Source organism: Leptidea sinapis, chromosome 13 (assembly GCF_905404315.1).
Source record: "Leptidea sinapis chromosome 13, ilLepSina1.1, whole genome shotgun sequence".
Taxonomy (NCBI): Eukaryota; Metazoa; Arthropoda; class Insecta; order Lepidoptera; family Pieridae; genus Leptidea; species Leptidea sinapis.
In genome coordinates, this window is record NC_066277.1 from 1,813,920 (window position 1) to 1,839,802 (window position 25,883).

Consider the following 25,883-nt stretch of genomic DNA (forward strand, 5'->3'; position numbering starts at 1 on the left):
CAACGACAACAAAGTTTCTGAACTTTCAATTCTTCGTGTAAAATTTTCTGAATTTAGCTCATACCAATCCCCAATAGTCATCGAATTATCTCATAATTAATGATGTGTGATAAAAAACAATTGACAAATGATTTTCCGCCAATTGTTTTTTTAGTACTAAGAAGGTTGGAACGTTTCAAAAACATTCGAAATTCAAATAGTTCCGATTAGCTAGAAGTGCAAAACTTTTAGTTTGCCCCATGTACTAATAACTAATCAACTAATACATTTAAAACAATACGCAGCATGTCCTATTAAACCCAGACAGATTATTCGAAGGGCGAGGGTGCAAGAGGGTTGCAAATGCAAATTAAAAATACTTTCATTGAAAATTAGTCTCTATTGTGTTAGCAATAGACATTAAAATGCATCAATACTGATAATTTGCATGTAGTTTTATGAATACCATTACACTTGGGTCATTGAACTGTGTCGAAATAGTGGAATTGTGGCTAAAATGGCTAATGGTCATAATATATCTTTGTTTGGAATTAACTATGTTTTTATTTAGTATTAAAAATATGTATTTGTATAGCACATTGGTTTACAGTAACTATCGTACAGTTGTTTATTGTAACTACATACCTGAATGTATTGCTGTTTTAATTATTGTACTACATACATATTTCATTGTTTTTATACTAGTGAAGCAGAAATGTGCAACTATTACTGTGTTTCGGTTTGAAAGGCGCCGTTACAAGTGAAATTACTGGGCTAATGAGACTTATTTTCTTTTATTTCAAGTGACGAGCGCAATTATTGTGCCGTTCAGAAATTTGGGCTTTTTTACAATTCTGAGTGGCACTGCATTGTCATGGGTAGAGGTAGGTTTTGTACATTACTTGGTACTGAACGCACGTTAACCAATTACGCTGTCTGTCTTTTAAAAATTTGTTCCTGCCAAACACAATATTATACGTACTCAGTCAAGCAAGTTTGTCAAAGAAATTGAATTAGGGTTTCACGCGAAAACATCCCCTGAAATCGTCAACAATATCTTCCTCCTCATACCTCTTTCTTGACTTTCCTCAAGGTTCCAACAGCGCAAGGAACATGTTTAGCCAGTACCTTCCTAATGCGGTTCGCTTGATGTCCTCACAGAATTTCTTGTATGAGTTTAATTTCCAAAATCTAATGCGTTTTTTATATACTTTATGTCTCATTTTATGTTCTGTGCCCCACCAGAACTTGGATATGACCCCAGTAACCGGTTTGACTAGGGGACAGGCTTTATGGAAGCAGTTGGTTATTTTTAATTATTATTATTTAAGCTGCCTGTTGATCTATTGCTTCCAAGCTGTCCAACCTAGTGGTAGGCGGATGTTTTTCAGCTCTAGATCTACTAGAGATTTGTAGAACCCCTGGTCAGTCTCCCTCGCGTACCTCTTATTTACGTTGTTCAGGGATACTTGCCACATTTAGATCATGGGCATATAAGCAAATAAGCCTCGTGGGCCTCATGCAAATAAGCTGATGCAATGTCGATCTTGAAATTGTTTACGTCTCGATTAGATTTCAGCCTATGGCACACATATATCTGGAAAAGAAATTCATAAGAGGCTGTATGTTAATGTTCCCTTTGACGTAAATACAGGCTCTCACCTCTTCGAATTTGCTTAGGAAAAGCATATCAATATTGCAATAGCTGAATTGAAACACTTCAGTCTACGCGTGTTTCCTCGATCTTATTCGAGCGTTCGATCTAGTAAATTATAGTTTACTATGGGAGAAACTCGAGGAATCGGGGGTTACGCAGATAACGATACGTCTCATAAACGATTGGTATGAAAACCAAATCAACTGTGTGAGATGGTGCGACGCAACACCTAGTGAGCTTACCTCTCCGAATCTTTTTGACATCTATGTGAACGGGCTGATTGAGGAATTGAGAAGAACCAGGGATGGTTGCAACGTCGCAGGCCTTTAACCAGCCTTCGTCACATTAGTAACATTTTGTAATACATTTTTGTGAAGTAAACGAAGGCGGAGTCGCGAGCATAAGCTTGTAATACACGGTTCTAAACTAGAACAGCATAAATTATGGTTATCTGTCTTATTCTGTAGTTCACCCACAGCCTCTCACATCATCCCCTTTCAGCTCAACGAGTTTGAAACGACTCTAAATAATTCAACTCGACTGGGCGTTTCTTGATGGAATTCATAAATATTTAATGTTGATAACAAGAGTTCTTTATGAGTGTGTCAATTTTAACACTGTATTTTAATAAAAATACTTGTTGAATGAGTGTTTTATAAATAAATAATAATAATAAAACGTTTATTCATTCAGATAACTACGATCTATTGTTAATAATCTTATAATCTAATTGTGTTACTAATTATAACTACGAAGGGACATATTTATTTTCATTATAATATGGCCAATATACGGTCAGTTCAGATAACTGTTACTGCTGCCTCGTATTTGGCGTAGTTGAGAAGCCACTTTATTGCGTAGAACGACGCTAGAGCTATTGACCTCTGCGTGTGCAAACTTAGCTGACGCGTAGCGTGAAAAAACTTGGCAGCTCCAACAGTGCTCTGAAGGCGTTGTTATACTGGACTTGCAGAGTGCTGTACGATTTATTAGTGTAACACACCTACAGGCTACTCGAGTAGAGCAGTACAGTACAAGCATTTCATAAAAGTCCATAGCGATATAGGTAGAACCGTTGACTGTCACGGTGCCCCGCTTAGATCCGCGCCCGCTTTCGTTTCTGTCTTTTAGCAATGATTTTGAATTTGGTAATACGTTTGTTTTGAACATTATCTAGGATCATGTTGTGAAAGCATATAAGATCGCCCCACAAAAATCTTACTAACTCGACTTAGCCAAGTAGTAGGTTTAAGTTTGTTCCTGTTGTTCATATTATACAGTTATCACAGTTCTAGAGAATTCGCCTCTTCGACGCTTTATAAACGTTAACATTCTTATTATTTCTCTGTTTTTATAAGAAAGTATGCTCATTTATCTCCCTCTTCCATAAAGAGGCATTGTTTATGTAAAAATAATAAAAATCATAAAAAAATCGTCAAATGTGCTTTTCCTAATTTTTTAAATGGACGCTTAATCCGATCTAATATCATTTTTATGAAAAAAAGGGGTGAAACGAGCAAGTTACGTGATGCGTTACGTTATGCGTGACGAGATATAAATAATCAATACTATGATTTGTAATATAAAATCTGTGTTCATCATGTGGTATCTGAAAGTTTATTGAGATAGCTCCCTAGCGCACTATAATATTATAATGATTTTCAAGGTAGAGTAAAAAATCATATTTTCCTAAGTGTTAGCCTATTTAAAATTCCTACGATAAGACTTTATTATTTATTTATTTCGATATTTACTTATTCAAGAACAAAACAGTCTTTTTTTTTCAGTCTAAAGAGGTTACTCGTCGAATCCAACTCGGATGGGCAGCGTTCGGGAAGCTGTCTCGTCCCAAATACCGCAGTGTCTGAAGACGAAGGTTTTCAATCAGTATGTATTGCCAGTGATGACTTACGGTACGCAGACGTGGTCGCTATGGGCCTTATGAGAAAGCTCATGGTCGCTTAGAGGGCAACGGAGAGGGCTATGCTTGAAGTTGCCCTGAGAGATCGAATCAGAAATGAGGAGATCTGTAGGAGAACCAAAGTTACCGACGCAGCCCAGATGAAACTGAAGTGGTATTGGGCAGGACACATAGTTCAACGGAGAGATGGCCGTTGGGGCAGTAAAACCCTCGAATGGCGATCACGTACCGGAAGACGCAGTGTTGGTAGGCTCTCCACAAGATGGACCGACGATCTGGTAAAGATCGCCGGAATACGTTGGATGAGGGCAGCGTAGGACCGATCGTCGTGGAAATCTTTGGGGGATGCCTTTGTTCAGCAGTGGATGTCTCCCGGCTGATGATGAAAACAGTCGTTTACAATAAATAGTAAGGATACAAATATACATAAACTAGAAGACGTAAATAGTTCCAAATATTAAATAAATAATAATAATAAAACCAACAAGGTTATTTTAAATCCAAAAAAATACCGATCGAATTGATACCCCTCCTCTTTTTTGAACTCGGTTAAAAACTGAAATTTTCAACAAATAAAATGAAAATTTAAACAGCTGTAAGAGTTAAGAACTAGACACAACAACAATGATTTTATTATTAAGAGTTAAGGATTTTCACATTGAGTATAGCATCGCCTATGATTTTCTTATATTTTTGTATATTTCATGAAAACATATCAATTTCACTAAGCTATAAATAGTAAAAAGAGCGCCTCGCATATATTTTCTACATAATTGGGTTTATAAGATGATATTATATATAAATTTATCATACAAAAAAGAGGATATTCGCGGTGTTATAAATATTATTAGACTTAACAAAGATAGGTACTGAGTCAAATTTAGTGTTAATAAGTTTAAATAGAAAAATTTGATCCATGCAGTTTCTTCTGTTAATTAGAGGGGATATTAGATTTGTGACGTAGTGGCATAATCGATAAAAATATGCCCACTTCGGTGTTCTAATGATTTTAGGAACTTATTTTGTATACCATACCTTCAACACAATCGATATTAACCTCGTACTGAGGATTCCAGATAATGCATGAGATGTCTTAAATCAGGGTTCTATATCATTTATGAACACTATAAATATAAGAGAACCTAAATGTAAGACCTTGTTGTGGTTTACCTATTTTATTAACATCATTTTAATTTGTTAAGACTAAAATATGTATTCGGAATTTTAAAAAATAGAGTACAGTACTTTCTTTTTATTTAAATGGTGTCAAAAGGAGAAATTGAGTGTTGAGAGAATGTTGGTTTTCAATGCATTCATCTATTTTTAATGAAATTCAGGTCACCCGTTGCAGATGCAAGTTTTTGGCGCAGAAAATACCGGCCCATTTGAGATACACTACGGAGCTGATGCTTAGTTTAAATCCGCATTATTATGTAACTTTCTGAATCAATAGTCTAAGTTTCGTTTGTCTACAGTTTGTAAGATCGGTAAATTAATTGGCATGGTGTCTGTGATTTGGTGATTTGTATGGGGGATGTTTGTGAGGGCGTGTGCGGCTGCGGTGCAGAGTGGGGGGAGCGACGGTCAGCTGGTGCGCGCGCTGCGGTCGATAGGGCGGACAGTAGGGCTGCCTCTTTAAAGAAAATTATCATTTTAAATAATAATTACGAAATTATATCAAGTATTTATAAATTAATGTAGGAATTGAGTGCGCTGTCATATCGTACATCCGATTGCGATGAAACCTTACCTACTCATTGCTTGCACTTAGGCGAAGGCGAGAGGCAAAGAAATCATAGTATTTTTTTTTTGAGAATTAAGAACATGAAGATAGATCTTTTAGGAGCAAGGTTCTATACTTTGCACGTTGTTGAAACTCAATGCCAAACGTTGACGTCGACTTTTATATCGTTCAAATTATGTTGATAAAAACTGGTAACGTAATCGAACTTTAATATGTTTTGCTATGCTGACTTCTTTGAAATTAAGTAATGGTGAAACATGGATGGGTTAAGTTTTATTATATTTTACAAAACGATGGCAAAACACCTGGTGGTATGAAGTTCATACTCTGGAGTAATTGGCGGCCACTAGTGTGGGACGTGCCATGCTAAAGCGCCATTTATATCCTTTATATTCTTAAGTTCTACGCACGACTTATCTATCTAAATTTGCATGTTGTAGCTGCCTATAAATGGAATTATATATAATCTTAGTATATAAGACTTAAATAATGTAAATTTTTATATGTGTAATTCTGTTGGTGGTTCGAATAAAATAAAATAAAAAAATCTCCGTAAAGGCAGATTAAAGGCGGCACGAAGGTGCAACGTCAGAAGCTGATGTAATTCTAAAATGGAGTAAATATGTATTGTTTAGTGGCGGAAATGTTATATTTTTTAATAATTTTAAATTATTGTAAAATATGCAAGAACGGTCTCCAGAAAATTTATTGGATGTGTCAGCCCTAGGAAAGAGTGAACGCGCAGGCGCGCACGTATCGAGCTCGCAAAGAGGCCGCCGACACTGCGAGCTGCACACGCGATGCATGCGGGCAGCTAGCGGCCACTCGCGCCTCCCCGCGGGCCTCATGGGCACCGTGCTCAGCTTCAGTCCGCGTGAGCGGCCTCCCCGGCCCGCGCCCCCCGTCGACCGCCCGGCTCTTGCCTACTCCTACGAGCGGCTAAACAACGCCAAGAACCGAGAGAACCGCGAACGCGAGGAGCGCCGGGCCACCCTCGACGATGCCGCCAAGATCATCTCCGAGAAGACCGCGCTCGAGAAGAACCTCAAGAAGCACTCGTTGTTCATCAACGCGCTCTCTTGGAAGAGATTCTCCACGGCCAATAACAAGAAGAAGTTGGAATGCAAGAGCAAGAGTGTTACGACTTTCCGGGCGCCGCTCACGGACAATACGCCTTTGGATCGGAACAAGAATGTGAGCGTTGGGGGTGCGATATACACGCGGGGTCCAGTGCCACCCTTACCTCCCCCACCAACGGAAGTAGCTAGAACGAATGCGCTCAACAACAATGTGTGCTATTCAGAGAAGTTGCCGACAACTGCGGTGGGAACTGCCCCGATACCCGCACCGAGGAAGACCGTGATCCAGGCGTCTACTTCAGAGCTTTTGAAGTGTCTGGGTATGTTTCTGCACGCCCGATGCCATCGACTACGAGACTTCCAGGCAGGAGATGCTGTGATGTGGCTTCGGACAGTAGACAGGTCGCTGCTACTGCAGGGATGGCAGGTAAACGTCTGCGCACGCATTCATCTCAATATTATCTTTATTTTTATAAAGTAATCCAGGTTTTGTGGTTATTGGTACTGCATAAATTGTTGCACCAAGATTATATAATTTTAAATGCAAAAAATTCTGAAAATCTCGAACATTGTCGACACAATGTGTCGCTAATGTTCGAGCACAGCTTACCCGTCGCGCCATCTTGAATTTTCTTATGTTCGGAATAGACATTCAGATTCATTATTATGTATTGTTTATGTTTCAATTTTAATTCATTTAAGAAAATTAGAATAATGTTAAAAATTAATGGTTTTATTAAATTTATGCTATGTGTTTTGGACATGTTACTTGAGAACGAACTTGCAGAAAGGCATTATTGCAACTTCAGGGGCTTTTGCGTGTTTCTGGGACTGACATGAAAAGTGCAATTTAATGACTGCATATATAATTTTAGATTGGTATTCTACAACGAATCTCAACACGTATTCCATGTATTTTGTCACTGTCTTCACAATTTTGCGTAAAAGAGATGGCTTATGTATTGAGGTGATGATGGTACAGTGATGGCACGCTTCCATTTGCCAAGGCTTAACATACATCCCTGACTGCTTCCAATCGCATCGGCCGTATCCATCGCCGAGTATTATTCACAAGCCTCTTATTCTTGATCCGATTGTGGAAATTAAGCCTTGGTCGACTTTAACGACACATTCATTGACAGTCGTCTTATAAAGTGCAGTTAATATACTTTAAAATATGATTAAGACCATAGTCTTTGAATATCTAGTATATTCGTATAGTCTGACATCTCGATAATTCATAATTAATTTTGGTTTGTCAATGTGTGCATTACCTAGTAGTTAAATATTTAATATACTAGTAAGCTAATGCCATGCGTGGCGAACTTGTGAATCAAAATCGGCTACAGTCACTATGGATTCGCTTTCCTTTTCTATCTTGCTCTATCTCCGTTATAGTTGTCCTTCTCTTTGTCTTTGCTGGTCTATTTGCAAGTGATGTGTTAGTTTTTTTTAGTTTATTGAACAATACAGAACAAATACATAACATTTTAATCAAATAAGTAGCACAAACACCTTACGGGTTTATCTGGGTACAGAGCTATTCATTTTTTTTTTCAAAACCTATTGTTTTCTTCAGGAAGTATTTGTTAAAGCGTGTTTTGATTTTAGTGGTATTAATGTAAATTTCTTGCAGCTCTTTGGGCAGTTCGTTAATGTAATCTGGTATTAGGTAATTGACAGTTCTCTTCCCAAGTCTTTGTTTATAACGGACTAATTGTTTTTTTTTTAAATTAGCCTCAAAGCGACTTGGTATGCCCATTAAATCAAAAATTAGAAGATAGCGATCCGCTCCAATAATTTCAGTTAGAAAAGTCCGTAGCTATGTAGCTCAAGTAGACGAACACAATCTAAGTTACCACCAAGTGAAATGGCGCAGTAAGATAGTTGAACCCGTGATATAAGTAGTGACACGAGAGTGGGTCAGGGATTGGAAATAAATAATACTCCGCTTATAGGAACGAGTCTTTATTTGGGGTTCACTTTTTTGAAACTTGCACTTCGCCGGTCTGCCGCTGATCCTCTTGTGGGTGGCGGTACCTTCAACGCGTCACACCGCGCCGAACACTAAGTCTCTTCTATCTTCTTCTTCTTCACCTGGATCACTTTCCACTTTTCACTACTTCTTCTTTTCTTCTTCGTCCTTTACACTTTCGAGTCAGAACTAGAACTGCCGTAGGCCACGCTTAGTACGGCTTATATACCCCCGGATCTGTTCTATTTTCAAAATGATTCTCCCATTCCATCTTTAAATTTAAATTGTACTAGAAATTTCTTTTAACTATCGTTATCCTGCTTACACATTTTCCATCCTCTTTACTCTGTTCGATTTAATCTTGAACTTACTAGAAATTTTCATTAACTTAACAAAACCCAAAAAACTCCATACACTAGTAGGTGTATGGAACCGGGTCTACAGCGTCTAAAGTATCACTTTTCCGCTAAGCTACGAGTATTGCCGACGTGGCTGTTGAAATTAACAATGTCTTGAAGTTTGATAACTCTCGTCATTTATGTCGGTGCACGATATGAAGTTTGACAACTCTCTTAATATACGTCGAAGTGTTGCTACGCAACAGTAGTATAGTAATAGTTATAATAATAGTAGTATCACGTCTGTAACCATATTAAATAATAATAATAATACTGACACACTTTTACACTTTAAATCCGAATCGAATTGCTTCAAACGATTTTATAATCTTTATCTAGGTATATTATATCTAATAGATGCATCTAATATGTACCGTACCTCTTTTATTTTAATTTAAAATTGCCCTGTGCATCCAATGATATTTAAAAGTATAGATAGGTTACCTAGACAACATTCGGTGTTTGTAAATGATACACAAACGCACACATGAGTAATTTAACATTGCAATAGCACACTACATTACGATTACACGTCAAAGAATGATAGTAAATGCAATTATGGAAAGCGAAAAAGAGATAAGTCTAATTTGCTAATTGCTTCGTATTTGAGTAACAAAAACACAGAATAATTCAACAGATATCATTTTTTACTGTACACCGTGATTTATGCCTAAAATACGATTCTTACATGAGTTCATGTAGTAAAAGTTATAAAGTAGTAAAACTACATTGAAATTAGATTAATAAAGTATTATTAATTTTATAAAAAAAATATATTGATTTTAATATATAGCCATATTGATGATGTAAATTATTTGTACATACAGACATATCAAAACAAAACCGAAATGTATTAACAATAACGGTTCCATTTTTACAATTTTACTAAAGACGGCTCCCAAAAATTTTTAAGTTTACAATTATTATTTCTTGTTTATTATATTATTTATGAATGTCTTTTTGTTGAGAGTTTATTACAATAAGATATGGGAGAAATATATATATAAAAGAAAATGATCCATTGATTCTTCTGTTAGCAAGGGATATAGCGAAAGAGCAGTGTTATTGAAAAAACTCCTACGTAAGCAAATAGCACTTACTACCGACGTCCACTATCTACCCTAAAACTTGTTTTTGTAGTTTGATAGTTCTCAGCTACCTATATACGCACTTGTTTATTAAAAAATATTTCGTATTACATTCACTGCAACAAGGCCTTTTTTACATCATTTCCTAAATTGTCCTAAAATATACTACCTCGGGATGATCCGCAGCAGACAGGGTACTTGGGATATATTCGGATTATTATCGTATCGTTCCGAATGTGTTGTTGTCGATTTTGCGAATATATCTCCTGGCGTTACATACATTCCAAGATTGATTACTAATAAAATATCAAATAGGCTGCTATTCTAAATCACCTTTATTATAAGACTTTGAAAGCCAGAACTTATTATAATCATCATAATATTATTTTAGAAAGACGCTCACTAACTAACAAGAAAACCCAAGTTCCGCAATCAAGCGGTTACTAACGCTATGTATTTTGCCTACGATTTCACTTCTGGTTGATTAATCTATGACACATGCTATTTGTCTTTGTCGTGCTGTTGTTGACATCATATTCTCTATCTCGCTCAAACCACCACGTTAATAATTCGGGATTTATTTGTAAATAAGAAATAAAATCGTGATAAAATACAAATACGACGTTCTTTTATATACCTTCGTATGGTATGAAATACCTTCACTCTTATATATCTTGGAAACATAGTTTTTACATTTTCTTAATACACGGGTTGGCATTTTAGATTATTATTATCTTGCCATGAAAACGCTTAGCTCGCTGCTATTAGCCGACTAAATAAAATTACGACAATTGTCTGAATTTGTCTGCAACAATTTGCGCGCGCTAGTGCGATATTTACCTCTTTATAGTATATAATATCATTGTGTGCATCCCCATTGCATTGTCCCGTGGGGTCTTGGGGCGTTAATGGGATGAATGAATGAAGTCTCAGGCCCATAGGTGTCATAAGAGGCGACTAAGGGCTTTTTGATGTTGGAGAGTCACGATGCCGGCTAACGACGTCATCTCGATCGGATTATTACTACAATCGCACGGAAAACCGGCGTGAAGTAGCTACGAAATGCTGCTATGTATAACATAGGTTATTATAAATTCTAGGTCCCCATTGACCCCCTTCTGAAAAGTCCAAACATTGCCTGTTCAGAAGTCAGCAGATTGGGATGGCATGTATTTTTTTTTACATTCTACCCTTACGGAAAATTTGTTTTCGGTTGGTCTGACCAAAAATTATAATATTATTTTTGTGATATAAGATAGAACATAGCTCTATGACCCTGTGAAACGAGGTTCAAACATTGTCGTATCCTTTTTTGTCGTATTACCTGTATTTCAATTTATAACCGCATGCTGAAACCATGCCAATATATTGTGTTATACATTGGTCTTCCAGTTAACAGTATTTTTTCGTATAAGAGCACTATGAAACAGGTCAAACAGAAAACTGTTCAGCGTGATGTTTCCCTTGGACTGGGGCAGACGTATTGCTAACAAACGAGCGTACCAGGTGTTAAGTGATCACTGCCGCCTACATTCTCTTGCAACACCAAAGGAATCACAGGAGCGTTGCCGGCCTTAAGGCGTACACCTTACGCGCTTTTTTTGAAGGTGGGTATATCATATCGTTCCGGCAACACCGCACAAGGAATATTTGGTTGCAGGGGGTAATGTCTGGATCTACAGAACCAATTTGAAAATTCTGTTACCAATAGAAAGCCAAATCATTTGTGAGTGTAATAGGTTATATATTAATTAGACTTTTGCTTAGTAGTCGGATATGAGAAGTTAGTTGAAGAAATTTCAGAAAAAAGAAAGTTGAAGTTCATAATATTAATAAATATAACAAATTACCGTATTATTGGTACTGAAACGCCTCAGGTCGTATTATCTTAATACAGGTCAGACCCTCTTTATGAAAGTAGGTTAAGCGTAAACAGTCGTAACTACCCGCGACATTTTACACTTGGAGAGTGTTCTTGTACTCTTAGAAAAGTGTCGCCATAATAATTGTTTTACTCGTGCTTGTAGAGTACGATTATTATTTAAAGAGTTCTAGGGTTACATACGTCACAGTTTTCAGTTTCAATTTATTTATTAAAAGATTATTAAATTACAAAATTAAATAATAAAACAAAAGTCTTGCTTAAAAGCTAGTTAATACTGTGCCTGAACTTGGTAATCTTGTGTTTCAGGCGTAAAGAGCTAAAAATAAAATTAACTTAATAAAGTATAAAGGTATTAATTAATCTACAATTTAAGTATATAAGTAAAATAATCTTCAACAAAATGACTAATAACTAATACAAATAAAATATAGATAATGTTTATTTTAACACTCAGTAATTCTTTTGTATCTTTATAGGACATATTTTGAAATGCTTTGTGAAGAGCCTTCTTATAATTAACATAATTAAGGTGATAGATGTTTGCTATTGTGTTTACTTTAATCTAAAGAAACGGCCCTAGGTATACATAAAACTTTGATGAAAAAACACAGTTTGTCTTTGTTTTCGTTGAGGATAAACAATATCTTTGCGTCTCTTATCAATAAGTTTAGTGCTGTAAGGAAGGTCTGAAGGTATGTTTCAGAACTATCCTCATTATAAATAATTGTTGAACTGTTAGTACTTGGCATGATTTATAGGAGAGGATGTTAGTAGGAAAAAGGAAAGGGCGACAAGTAGACACATTAAAAATAGCTCTCTGAGCTCTCTCAAGTATTTGTATAGCAAATATCAGTCCGTCTCCAGGAAAAGATCTCAAAGTCTATCCAACTGCAGCGGGGAGTCAGACAAGGCGATATCATATCGCCCAAGCGTTGGAAGATGTCTTTACTTAGCTTCTGGACTGAAACAGTCTGGGCATCAATATTTATGGCGAATACATCACTCACCTTCGATTCGCAGACGATATCATAATAATGGCAGAGACCATGGAAGACTTATGCCATATACTCGATGTCCTCCACACAGTATTCCAAGGAGTAGGTTTCAAAATGAACATGTAGAAGATGAAGATCATGTCAAATGTCCATATCGCACCTACTCTCGTAACAATTAAGAACTGCACTTTCGAAATTGTTGACGAGTACGTCTACCTTGGACAAACAATCCAGTAAGGCAGGTCCAATATCGCGAAAGAGGTCAAATACCACAGTGTCTGAAGACGAAGGTGGTCGCTAACTATGGGCCTGATGAGAAAGCTCATAGTCGCTGAGAGGGCAATAGAGAGGGCTATGCTCGGAGTATTCCTGCGAGATCGAATCAGAAATGAGGAGATCCGCAGAATAACGTAAGACGTGTAATAGTATTTACGAATAAAAACTTGAACATGAACCAAAGTCATCAACTTAGCCCAAATGACTGCGAAACTGAAGTGGCAATGGGCAGGGCGCATAGTTCGACGAACAGATGGCCGGTGGGGCAGTAAAGTCTTGGAATGGCGACCACGTACCGGTAGACGCAGTGTTGGTAAGCCCTCCACAAGATGGAACGACAATCTTGTCAAGATCGCCGGAATACTTTGGATGAGCGCAGCGCAGTAAGGCACGTAGATAAGTAGTACACGCACACTTTTTATTATAACGCACGCACGCATTATTATTATAAGTAAGAGGCCTGACACTGAAAAAATGGTTTCCCCTAAAATGAGAGGTAGGCAACATCTTTTAACTAATAATATTCTAGCACTGTTAAGTAGTTAGTTCTTATATAGCAACAATAATATTCAGATCTATTTATAAATAGATCTAAATTTATATGGCAATGAATATTTCAAATGATAATATTAGGTCGCCATCACATTGAAGGCGTCCAAACTAAATATAAAAGGTATTTTAATAGAACTCGACAATTGGGTACAGCGCCTGGAATACTTATATATGTCCTCGTAGATTAATTCAATTAGCAATTGGACTGTTAAACAAATAAGCCCAACTTACTCTTTACAATGCAAAGGGTAGGTATAACAAAATTGTTTATAATTTCCTAATATGTAATTATTGGGGTTGGGGCAGGTTATTATCTGTAGATACCACAACCTGAGTGATGAAGACATACCAAGATTTATCAACTATAAGTCACTCGAACGATTGGCTTAGTGGAAGAGCGCTCGGATGGAACCCGAGAGGTAGCAGGATAGAGCCCGGCATGGTTCATAAATTTTGGTTACAAATTCAACTGCAATAACTAAAGTTATTTTCAAATTATGAATTCTTGTTGGTTACTACACTCATATCATAAAGGTGTATTAAAAATAGCTCGAGCTATATAATATTAAGTCTGTTATACAGTGAAAACTTGAGCGTCAGTAAAAGCTTTTTTAAATTAAGATTAATAATATTATATTCGCAAGGGGTGAGGGAAATTACTTAAAAAATAAAATTGATAAGATAAGATATTGTATTCATGCATACTAAAATACAGCCAATAATAATTCGGGTGCACCAGTCAGAGCGTTATTTTATTTTGCAGCCAATTTTCGCCTTATCTAAAACTCCTCATATAACAGTGAACCAAAATTTGGAGGCGAAGTTTTCTAACAATATCATCACCTATGCCAAAGATGCCTTGACATCAAGACATACGTTTAAGATGCCCTAAACGAATAACAAAACGGACAGGTCCGGGAGGCAAAAGACAAAGGGGCAGACCAAAAGCTCGCTGGATAGACGACATACTTCAATTGGCAGGAAGAGAATGATTAAAAAAAGGTTAGGATATCATCCTCACCATCTGGATGTGTGGCGGTCCTCCACAGTGCGGTTTTCAAGGAGCTTTCTTCCACGTACTACAAAGCTGTGGAATGAGCTTCCTTGTGCGGTGTTTCCGGGACGATACGACATGGGTACCTTCAAAAAAAGCGCGTACACCTTCCTTAAAGGCCGGAAACGCTCCTGTGATTCCTCTGGTGTTGCAAGAGATTGTGGGCGGCGGTGATCACTGAACAACAGGTGACCCGTACGCTCGTTTGTCCTCCTATTCCATAAAAAAAAGCTAACGACAGGCAAAAATGGGGGCAACTGGAGGAGGCCTATACCCAAATGGGACCATGACATATATCAATCTGATCATGACATATACAAATCTGATGACATATAATATATATTTATATATATCGTCATGAAAAGTAAATAAAAGGCTTATTATTATATTATGTTAAATAATAATAATAAAACTTTATTTTCAAGCAACTACAGACGCAAAATCACGTTAGTTAGACTTAAAAAAATACTTTAGTAGTAAAACCTAATCTTACTAACTACTTATTACTATTATTTGAGTCACTATTTCTCGATTCCATTAGTGATAGAGCAACAGTGACTCATATATTTGCAGTCTAACCTGCTACCAATCATCATATGTATTTTCAAAAATAATTTTACTTTCGTAGTAAATTAACAATCTGAGTTGTACCATGACTATATTTAAATACGCCGCCTGTATCGTCCTGCCGTAAAAAAGGTTAATATGTTTCAATCCAACGTCTGGTAACAATAACTCTAGGTGTAAAATTACTTAAGCTCAAAAATCACGGATTATTTGTATAGTCGGCGTAAAAGGCGTTAACCAGAGAAACAGACACTCAAAAAATTGTGCAAACGAACCCATATTCGACAGAAATACCGATAAAGTGCTTATGGGGTAATTTGTCCAACGGCAGGGAGCTTCATTCAATATGGATGAAACAACCGCTGAACGAGAGCAATCGATATTGTGAGTCTGGCGTAAGGGTTTGTTTAGAAAGAGACAGAGCTATGCCCTACGCAATAGCAATGTTTCGTAACCCCGTACTTACCTACTGGTCCTACTTGCTGAAAGTTGCTTTGCGGTTTCATTAACATCAAGTTGATTCGCAATCTCACGCAATCGGCTTGTAATAGAAAATAACGCTACTTTATACATTATATTGAAAAAGGATTTGACATTTTGTGTGTTTCTTTGTTATCATTAAGCTAAATAACTATTAATATAGCTAAATTTTAACCAGTTTTGGCTTGTGTCTTAGCTTGCTTTGTATTTTTTTTAAATTGTGATCTTTAATCAATACTAATATTATAAAGAGGAAAAATTTGATTGTTTGTTTGCTTGAATTGAATAGGCTTGGAAACTACTGAACCGTTTTGAAAAATTATTTCACTGTTGGAAAGCTACACTATCCCCGGGTGACATAGGCTATGTTATATAATCATTTTTTTGTTAAAAAAACCGGCGCGAAGCCAGGGTTAATTGCTAGTCTTATATATAAAATTATCGTGTGTTTACTCCGAGACCTTACTCCTCCGAGACGGGTTTACTGATTTTTACCAAATTTTATATGCATATTCAGTAGGTCTGAGAATCTACTTTCTATTTTTCATCCCCCTAAATAATTTTTTTTTACCCCTAAATTTTATTTTTTTGGACGTAATTTTATTATGATACAGCATTAAAAAATACAAACAACCCTAAATTTTCAACCCTCTACGATCAACCCCTATTTTTGTATCGCGATTTTTATATTATTCTGCAATTCTGGGTTGCAAGATGGAAATGGATTAATACTTACAATAATAAAATTGTAGTACGATAAATTTTGTAGGTCTGAGAATCAGTTGCATCTACTTTTTACAACCCAAAATTTTTTTTATTACTTAAATAGCACTACAACGTTTGGTGGGTCAGCTAGTAAGTATATAAATTTGGCGATATCCTAACTAATGTTATAAATGCAAGTTTGAAATTGTTTGTATGCCACGCTTTCACGCCTAAATTTCTAAACCAGTCATCATAAAATATTGCACAAATGTTGCAAAGCGTACAGAAAATGATATAGGGTAATTTTATTAGAATATTAAGATTTTCCTAGTGACAACGTCGAAAAATGAATTTATATATAAATTTAATTGCACCCGGCATGAACGAAAATTCATTTATATATAGAGATTTTTGAACCAAGACCGTAGCGCACGTCCCCAGCACACTCTATCAAAGTTTAATCACAATTTGATCAATGGTTTCGGAACGCACAGGGAACAAACATAAACCATTGATTTTAATTCATGCATGATGATAGTATTAAAGAATTAAAGGACAGGTTTAATTCATATATGGTGAAAATATTAAAAATGAGCCAATTCTGATTAAAATATTGTAAGATATTCAATAAAATAAAAGTGTAAAATACGTGAAATGTGCATCACGTCATGACCTGAAAGACTGTCAATGCGTCGCTTGAAGATTTGCGTTACCATTGATTTGTTGGCGTGACGTCATACCATATACATTAGAGCGTTTTCGGTCGCAATTTAAAGTAGTTTCATAAAAATACATTAATTTGTGTTAAAGATTATTGTATGATGAAATTATAATTTTTTCAAACTAGTGGACGTGTATCCACAGAATAGATCTGTCATCTTGCCTGTTACCTAACATGTTCCTCCAACATTGTTATTAAGTATTTACGGCGTAGGGTAATTTAATTTGTTTAACATTCGTTTGGATTTTATTTCTGTTTAGGAAACTATAACTAAACATGTAAACTGTATGATTTAAAATTTAAATAGCTATATCTTTTGTTTATATAACAAAACCAAAGCTTCAATAATAACTATATAGGGATAAAAGCAATGACTGTTCGATGTGTACCATGTCTCGGCATGGTCTTCAGGACCTATATAGCCTAGTGTACTCTGCCAACTGACATAAAGATCCCGGGTTCGAATCCTGGTATTATAAATATTATAAGCATTTAGGTATATTATGATGAATATACGGATGTTTGTGTCCGAGTCATAGATGTTTATATGTATACATATATGTAAAGGGTGGCCGCGATAGAATTTTTAATTTAAAAAAAATAAAAAAAAATCTGGAGATTTTATAAAACGTTTTTATTTTAAAATAATGTACCGACATGCGGATTTGTTTTATAAAAACAATTGAAGTTAAATGCTTTCCGTGGAGGCAAACACGGAACTCCAACGAAACACCACATTTCTGTTCACATTCTAGCATGTATGCTGCGGAATTCTTGAAATGTCATTGCGAATATTTATTTTTAGGAGCTCTAAATTGCTCGGTTTATTGACGTAAACTCTTGACTTAAAGAATCCCCTAAGAAGAAGTCCGCTGGTGTCAAGTCTGGTGATCTGGGCTACCACGGGATGCCACGAATCGAGAGACGCGGATTTGCGATGAAGAGGTGCCGAACTGCTTCAACTGTTTCATCCACTTGCACTGTTCGCGCCACGCCTGGCCTATGTCCCACTACAGATTGTTGTTGGTTGACCCTGGGTTAGGTTGCCCTTGTTACTGATTCTCTCTATTACTGATTCGACCATCGTCTTGAGACACCCTGGTATTTAGGACGAGAAGATTTTACGGAATTTTCCTTTCCAATTTTACGTACGTCCTTTGAAAATCTTCCCAGATTCGTAAGAAGCAAGTAAAAGCTCAAATAAACCTACATAGTATGAATTCATAAAACCGAAATGCCAATAGTACCGGGCAAGCGGAGATAGATTTAGCGCCTCCTGAATGAAAGGCCACTGCACTAGCCTTTGTACCACCGACGCTCCCCTTCTATTCGACACAAATTTTAAGTACAAAAGCCGTCCGATTAATTTGTTTATTTTGTGTTTTGAATAAATATTGATTTATCTATTTATTCAAATCAAATCAAAATCAGTTTATTCACGTAGGTCACGGAAATTACACTTATGAATGTAAAAAAAAAAATTTTTCTTATTGAATCTACCGCTACTTCGTAAAGGGTTGAGCTAATGAGAAGAAGATTTACAAATCATTTCAATTACAATATAATAAGTAAAATGTAAAGTGATGCAACAAACACACTTACATATTAAGTTTGAGAATGAGAGCAAAAAGTGTACCCACCTATAAACGACCAGCAAATAACAAAATTTAATATTCATTTCTAATTAAATTTAATATCAAATTCACATTCCCTTTGCGTGTTTATAAAAGGGACATTTTGTTTCTGAGCTAACATGCGTTGCTAATATGCCTACATAATTTTAACTAGCTGACCCGGCAAACGTTGTTTTGCCATATAAAGTATAATTCACGCGATAGTTTTATAAGTAATAAAATATTGCCTATATTATAGCCTGTACATCATTTTGTTCTATTGTCAATAGTTTTTGCAGCGCACGCAAAAATAGGTTTTCGATTTTACACCTTGTGTTACAAAATAGCAATTTTATTACGGATCCCTAATTTTGAAAAAAAAAACATAGCCTATAGCCTTCCTCGATAAATAGACTACCCAACACTGAAAGAATCATTCAAATCGGACCAGTAGTACCAGAGATTAGCGCGTTCAAACAAACAAACACTGCAGCTTTATAATATTATAGTATAGATTACAATATGCCTTAACGCACACCAAAGTTATGTAATGGAAAGCAAGAGAAATTACTGGACAAATGAGCCTTAACACCTTATGTCTCAAGGTGACGAGCGCAATTGTAGTGCTGCTCAGAATTTTTAGGTTTTTCAAGAATCCTAAGCGGCACTGCATTCTAATGGGAAGGGCGTATCAATTACCATCAGCTGAACGTCGTGCTCGTTTCGACTTTCGTCCCTTATTTTCATTTACAAAAGGAAAAGCATTTTTTTCACCACGTTTGATTTTTTTTTCCAAAAACGTTGTTAAACGTAATAAGTTTTATTAATTTATTTTCAGGATGTTGCCTTCATCAATCCAGCCAATGTGGTGTTCGTCTACATGTTGGTGCGTGAGCTGGTAGACGGGGAGAGAATAGCGCGGCCCCAGGAGCTCCAAGCGGTCGTGCTAACCTGCCTCTACCTGTCATACTCCTACATGGGCAACGAAATCTCGTATCCCCTCAAGCCTTTCCTAGTCGAAGACTCCAAAGACAAATTTTGGGATCGCTGCCTTTTAATCGTCAATAGACTGTCCTTTAACATGTTAAGAATTAATTCCGAGCCTGGCTTCTTCACCGAGGTGTTCACAGAGCTGAAGGGTTGTGGTAAAATGGAGAATACGCCCCCCGCGCCGCCGCACCCGGCGCCCGCACCCCCTCAGGTTCAGCCGCACGCGCTAACGGCTGCCTGACATAAAGAAGTCGCTGTGCTCAGACTGGCACTAACAGATCGCCCAACTCGTGTTTGATGTCGGCTTTTAACTGCTGAAAATCTTGGTAGATCAACGCACTACGAATGGACTTACAGCACAGTTACAAACATCTAGCTTAATGTATAATGAAACGCGATGCGAGATTCAGTTGTTTCAGTAAGAACAAATTTCCTAACGAGTTAGGTGTTGTTGTGTTCTGATACACTGCGAATCATTATCTCCACACGAAGAGGTCATGGTCGTTTTTAATTAAATCAACGATTGTTTTCACTAAGTACTACCTATGTCTTTTTTAGCGATCATTCATTCGTAAATGAAGCCAGGTACAAAGATATTATATTCGTTGGTTACATTGCTTATGCTGTGCCTATTTAAACTGAGGCAATACTGAATCTTTTTCGTTGTAATATTAAAAAATTAACCACTATTAAAATCGAATGCATAAGAACTAACCAATTTGTTAAAATAAGTTGTCTGATTTGATGATGTAAAAATATTGATGAATAATACAATTTGCCTAAGTAGGTACCTACATAAAAATGAAAACGTTTATTGAACTCATAAACGGTGATAGCCAAACTCCACTAAGTTTTAAACAACTGTTCGCTTTTAAATTTAGCCGGATTATACTTCGCCAGCAATCGCTATACTATATTTGACTACTAATATTTCAAACATATGTAAAATCACTGCACGTTTCATACTAAACTAAATTTTCATTTTGACATAGACCCAGCTTCTTATTACCTACGTAATATTTACATCCTCTTTGGAGCATATTAGCTGAATGAAAAGATAAGCTGTTTCTTAACTATAAAACTACTAATGATATTAAAAATCTACCTACCTACATAAAAATGAAAACGTTTATTGAACTCATAGCATCAAAACAAATCACATAAATAAAAAACATCAAACAATTAAAACCACATAAAAAGAAATCACACTTAAGAACCTAGAGTAATTCAATTCCAGGCTGCTTCATCATATAAATAATCTTGGATATTGGAATAGCCTTTGCTGCTTAATTTACTTTTTGTGAAGGCTTTGAATTTATTTACAGAGATCGGTAGATTTATCTTTGCTATCTGTTCATCGAAGTTTTTTAATAGAAACGAATACATTATCGAGTCTTGTGGCAATCTTGCCAAGTTTACCTTATTTCTAATATTAATATATGTATTATCACTTAGTTTTGTGGAATTAAGTATTTCTATTCCTTTGTGCAAACATCAAATTATTGTAAATGAATAATACTGTATAATTAATTACCTACATACCTTGTACGTGTTATAATAAGTACCTAACTGCATTACAGCTATAGGTATCTGTGGTTTTATTTAAAAAAATATGAAGTTTGTAAAAATACTTCAAGTTAATCACAAACTTGAATATTCCAGGATAATTTTAAATTAAAAGTACCTAGTAGGTATACTTAAATCTCAGCTTCATTCAAAATTCTATTTGTTTAAGTTGGGTAGATACATAGTGAAAACATACCTCTAATAGAATAACTGGATGAATTTGTAACAATAATATTTATGTATCGCAATATTTAAGATTTTAATTCAAGCGATAAAGTCTTATCACGTGATAAAGATAAACCAAGATTTATGGCAGTTTCCGATATCAGAAGAAGTCGGTCAGCACATTTAAGTATACAGAATTGTGATAAATATAAAAATCCTGATTTGTTTTCGCTAATTCTTAACGAATTCACGAACAGATAAACCTTCGAGCGTGAAATAATTCGTTAGCATAAAGATCTCTTGACTCTCCAGTTGTAGTGATCTGAGAAGAGAAAACGATTTGGAGGAGCTCAATATTAAATGGCCAGCCACAGCTAAAATATTGCACATGTTGATATATCTCGAAAATAGACAAAAGATGAATTTATAAGTAGGTATAACGGGTTATGAGAACCTAGAAAGTGACGGGGTCAAAGATAGATTCGTAGATAAGAATACCAGACTAGCGAAACTCTCGATTGTATGAAACGTGCAGTCATTGATAGATTGACAGATGACGGCTATTCGCTTTCAAATTTAGCCGGATTATACTTCGCCAGCAATCGCTATACTATATTTGACTACTAATATTTCAAACATATGTAAAATCACTGCACGTTTTATACTAAACTAAATTTTCATTTTGACTTAGGCCCAGCTTCTTATTACCTACGTAATATTTACATCCTCTTTGGAGCATATTAGCTGAATGAAAAGATAAGCTGTTTGTTAACTATAAAACTACTAATGATATTAAAAATCATGTGTAATTTTAGTTCGTGAATTTCATATTCAAATGTAGGTTAACGATTACCCAAGAAGTATTGATTTGTAATAAAAGTCTAGTTTATTCTAGCATTTGTTGTCACGATCTACAAACGTGGTATTCGATTTGAAAAGACTTCGTAGGTAACAATCTCCTTTATTGATCAATAAACACGTTTGTGTTCTCGTAATTTCTAAAATATGAATCTGATCGATCTTCAGCACCAGTTTAGATATTTCAAAAGAGAGACATATTATATAGCCTAAAAATATTGCGAAAAGCATAAGAATCCGAGATTATCAACTGTCAATTTTTATTTTAGCCTGTGGTTAGACATTCCAAGTGCAAACTGGATTCAGTCAGCATATTATTCATATTGAATTATTAAATAATAATTTTATTCATTCTCCAACTCCCAATGAGAGTCGAGGGTATTGAGGTAAACACTTCCAACCTTGTTCGTTTGTTTTTTCGTAGCAAGTAAAGAAAGTTTGGATAGTGTTTTCCGAAAAACATTAAAATGGCCCTGTCAATAGGGTCAACGAAATTCGATTCGATTCAAACTCAAGAATTGACTAAAGTTTGTCCAATAGTACAGTCAATAGTAGGTTATGTTAAGAGTTAATATTATAACGTAGTTGAATCGTGTGTAATGTAAATGATGCGCCTAGTAGGACGAAGTATGAAGACTAGATGAAAGTAGAATAATAAAAAAATATCTTTTGACGAAGACACCTAAAATGGCAACATAGAATTCCGATGTTATTTTAAAGTATTTATATGCTGCAATAATACAAAAATCATGGAGGTTTATTTGACGCAGTTTTCGGATTCGATTTATGAGGTATAGGTACGTTAGCTGATGTCCAGATATTATCCTTCCTATACCTTCTGGTGTTGGCTTAGTCTTTAATATGTTTCTATTGCGGCAGATATTAGGTAATTTGGCACAATAGTCCTAGGCGGTCATTATTTATTAAATTAATTATGGAAGTTAGTCGATATTAGGTAAATGGGGCAGGCGGGGAGTTGCAATATACTCCGGATATCCGGTGAAGTCCTTCAGAATGTTGTACGTACGGCCGGCTCAAAGCACGATGTTTAACTTATATATAGGGCAAATTTTGCGAATAAACGTTTTGTACAGTGAACTTATATAAGTATACTAGTCTAGTTTAGAAAATGGTCTAAATTAAAGGCACTCGGTTTAGTCCATATTGATATTTGTTTAGCTGTACTTAAGGTCGATATTCCAACTTCAAACTTTCATCCATTTTACGATAATCGATCAAGAAAGACCTCTCATTTGTATTTTATTAATATTTTAATAATGTCTATATTATAATACACAACAATGATGCAATACTTTCAAGGCGGTGCAGAAAAAATCTGGTCATTAGAGTCATAAGATTTATTACGTTATTATTGAATCTCGAAAATAGTCATTATTTTTAAGTGTACCTTCTAGATATTTTTATCTGTGATGTTCAGTTAGTTTGATTTGTTAATTTTTTCTTGAGCTTGGCAAATGCCGAAACAGAGATTTTAGATTTTATTATAATTTTTAGGTGTTGTAATTATTTTGTTGTATTGAATTCAAATAGAATTTAGCGCGTTAGACATACTTAGTAGCTATTAACATAATAATAATTAATTTCTAAGTAATTATACTTTGATGCCGTCTGCGTCATTAATCTTGTTATACACATAGGTACGTATAACTTCAATCAATTATCTTCGTTATATCAGGAGTACTTATGATCTTAATTCATTTAGCAGTTAGTATAACCCACCATTTCCCAAAGAGGTACCTACAACATTTTGGATCAAGTATTTCGAACTACTTAAGTATGCTCTGTTATGAGTTTTTGGAAATGCGAATATACGACTAATAAATAAATTAATTAGGCAATATAAATAATCTTTGCCTAATTGAAAGTTGAATTTGTTATAAATTTTTATTGGTAATTCAAATTTTTTTTCGGTGCTCTACGAACGTATGCAATTGAATGTTTTACTGTAAAGGTGAAGCATATCATAATTTATTTATTTGTTCAAAACTGACATGTCTGCTTTCACAAAAAATAAATTTATACCACCACATCGTATAATTGAGCTTAAATGAGAGATTCAAATGTAGTTGGAAGCTATTTCGTACCGTTAGACTATGTCCTCTGGTGGGATGGATATGTTGTGACGACATAAATATAAATGTTATTTATGTACGTGATGTAGGTAAATTATAAATCCCATATTTAAATGAGGGATACGAATATATTAATAAACGATTTATTTGCAGTTGCAATTGAACAATAATTTAAGTAAAAAGATACTTATTGAAAAGAAGAAGATATTTTTCAGTCTGATTCCGTTACTACCTAGAAAAAGATGAAAATAAGAATGAAACAAAGAAAAATTTATAAAAAAAATTGATTAGATCTATATCAAGGCAATTAATAGCTGATGACGTCGAACTGCAACGAAAGTAACTACATACCAATAATCCTATTATTTGTAACTTTAAAATTATACAAATCATTGAATTTGCCCTCTCTGTCTCGTATAAAATGTTATTTCAACATACCAATAGGTTTAAACATTATACATAAATAGGTACCGACTTAGTGTATTCTCAGTGGCTTTTATTTTGTTTGAAATTTAGTAACCTATATTTTCAAAAGAGCATGCATGATATACAAAGTTTTATTTAAAATAAAGTTGTGTTACCTCTGCCTATTTAACTCACATTTGTTAATCTAATGTATTGTAAATATACCCAATTATTAAAAAAGTTTCATATGTACTGTACTTATTGTGTTTTATTTGTTCAAATATTTTATTTTATACCTATTTCAGAGAGAATAACTTTGAAAAACAAACTACGATAACAGACAGAGGAGCATAATATTATAAAAAGTCCGTCGCAGGGAATAGAGATAAAAAAACATTGACTGGTTATTTACTAAAATATTATGATCTCACCTAAAACGTGCCTTATAATGTTGGTTGCCACAACTCACATGGTCAACACACACAGGATGGTTTTTTGAGAAGGGCGGTGATGGCCAAGTCGAAAACTGCGAGTAGGTATTAGAGAAAAGTTGTGAAAGGAGTCATGCCCACAATTTATAAGAAAACAATAACTGGTAATGGTATCAAATGCAGTAAGGTCGTTAGAGAGACGTATAAATTTATGCATTGTAGTCAACGGAAACCATTTTGAGCAAATTATAATTTGTTAAAAAAAATATATGGAACGCAATTTGTCATTTCTTTCTATTTCCTTTCATTTTTAGTAATACATAATTATCTTTCCAAAGTTTGCTCCTTGTCAGCAACAGAGTCCATTGGTTCAATAATACAGGTGTATTTAAAAAAAAATATTTGGGTCGTTTTCCGTCAAAAGTTCAAGAAATTTAAAAAAACTAAATATTCAGTTATTGTTTTCTTATAAATTGAGGGCATGACTCCTTTCACGAGTTTTCTCTAAGGCTCGTAGTTTCCGACTTGGCCATCACCGCCCTTCTCAGAAAACCACCCTGTATATTTCACCAAGATGTCGTATCACGACGTACCTATAGCACATTAAGAAAAGCTTAAAGCATGATGCATAACGATTTAGGGCTTGCTCAGATCGATATAACGACAATTCGATATAATTGTGAAAA

General features: G+C 35.3%; 1 protein-coding gene across 1 annotated transcript; it reads left to right on the plus strand.

Annotated features, from left to right (window-relative positions):
• The first annotated feature begins 6,105 nt into the window (after positions 1 to 6,105).
• On the plus strand, positions 6,106 to 25,023 carry LOC126967725 (cyclin-dependent kinase 5 activator 1). Its single transcript, XM_050812350.1, has 2 exons — positions 6,106 to 6,807; positions 19,528 to 25,023. Exons 1-2 carry the CDS (start codon positions 6,106 to 6,108, stop codon positions 19,918 to 19,920), a joined length of 1,095 nt encoding a protein of 364 aa, XP_050668307.1. The 3' UTR covers positions 19,921 to 25,023.
• Positions 25,024 to 25,883: the final 860 nt, after the last annotated feature.

What these genes read in the sequence shown, in the direction of transcription:
- LOC126967725 (XM_050812350.1), top strand. Translation starts at nt 6,106, where the DNA reads ATGCGGGCAGCTAGCGGCCACTCGCGCCTCCCCGCGGGCCTCATGGGC. An exon ending in TGCTACTGCAGGGATGGCAG is followed by an intron (nt 6,808 to 19,527) that starts GTAAACGTCTGC and finishes ATTTATTTTCAG; the next exon opens with GATGTTGCCTTCATCAATCC.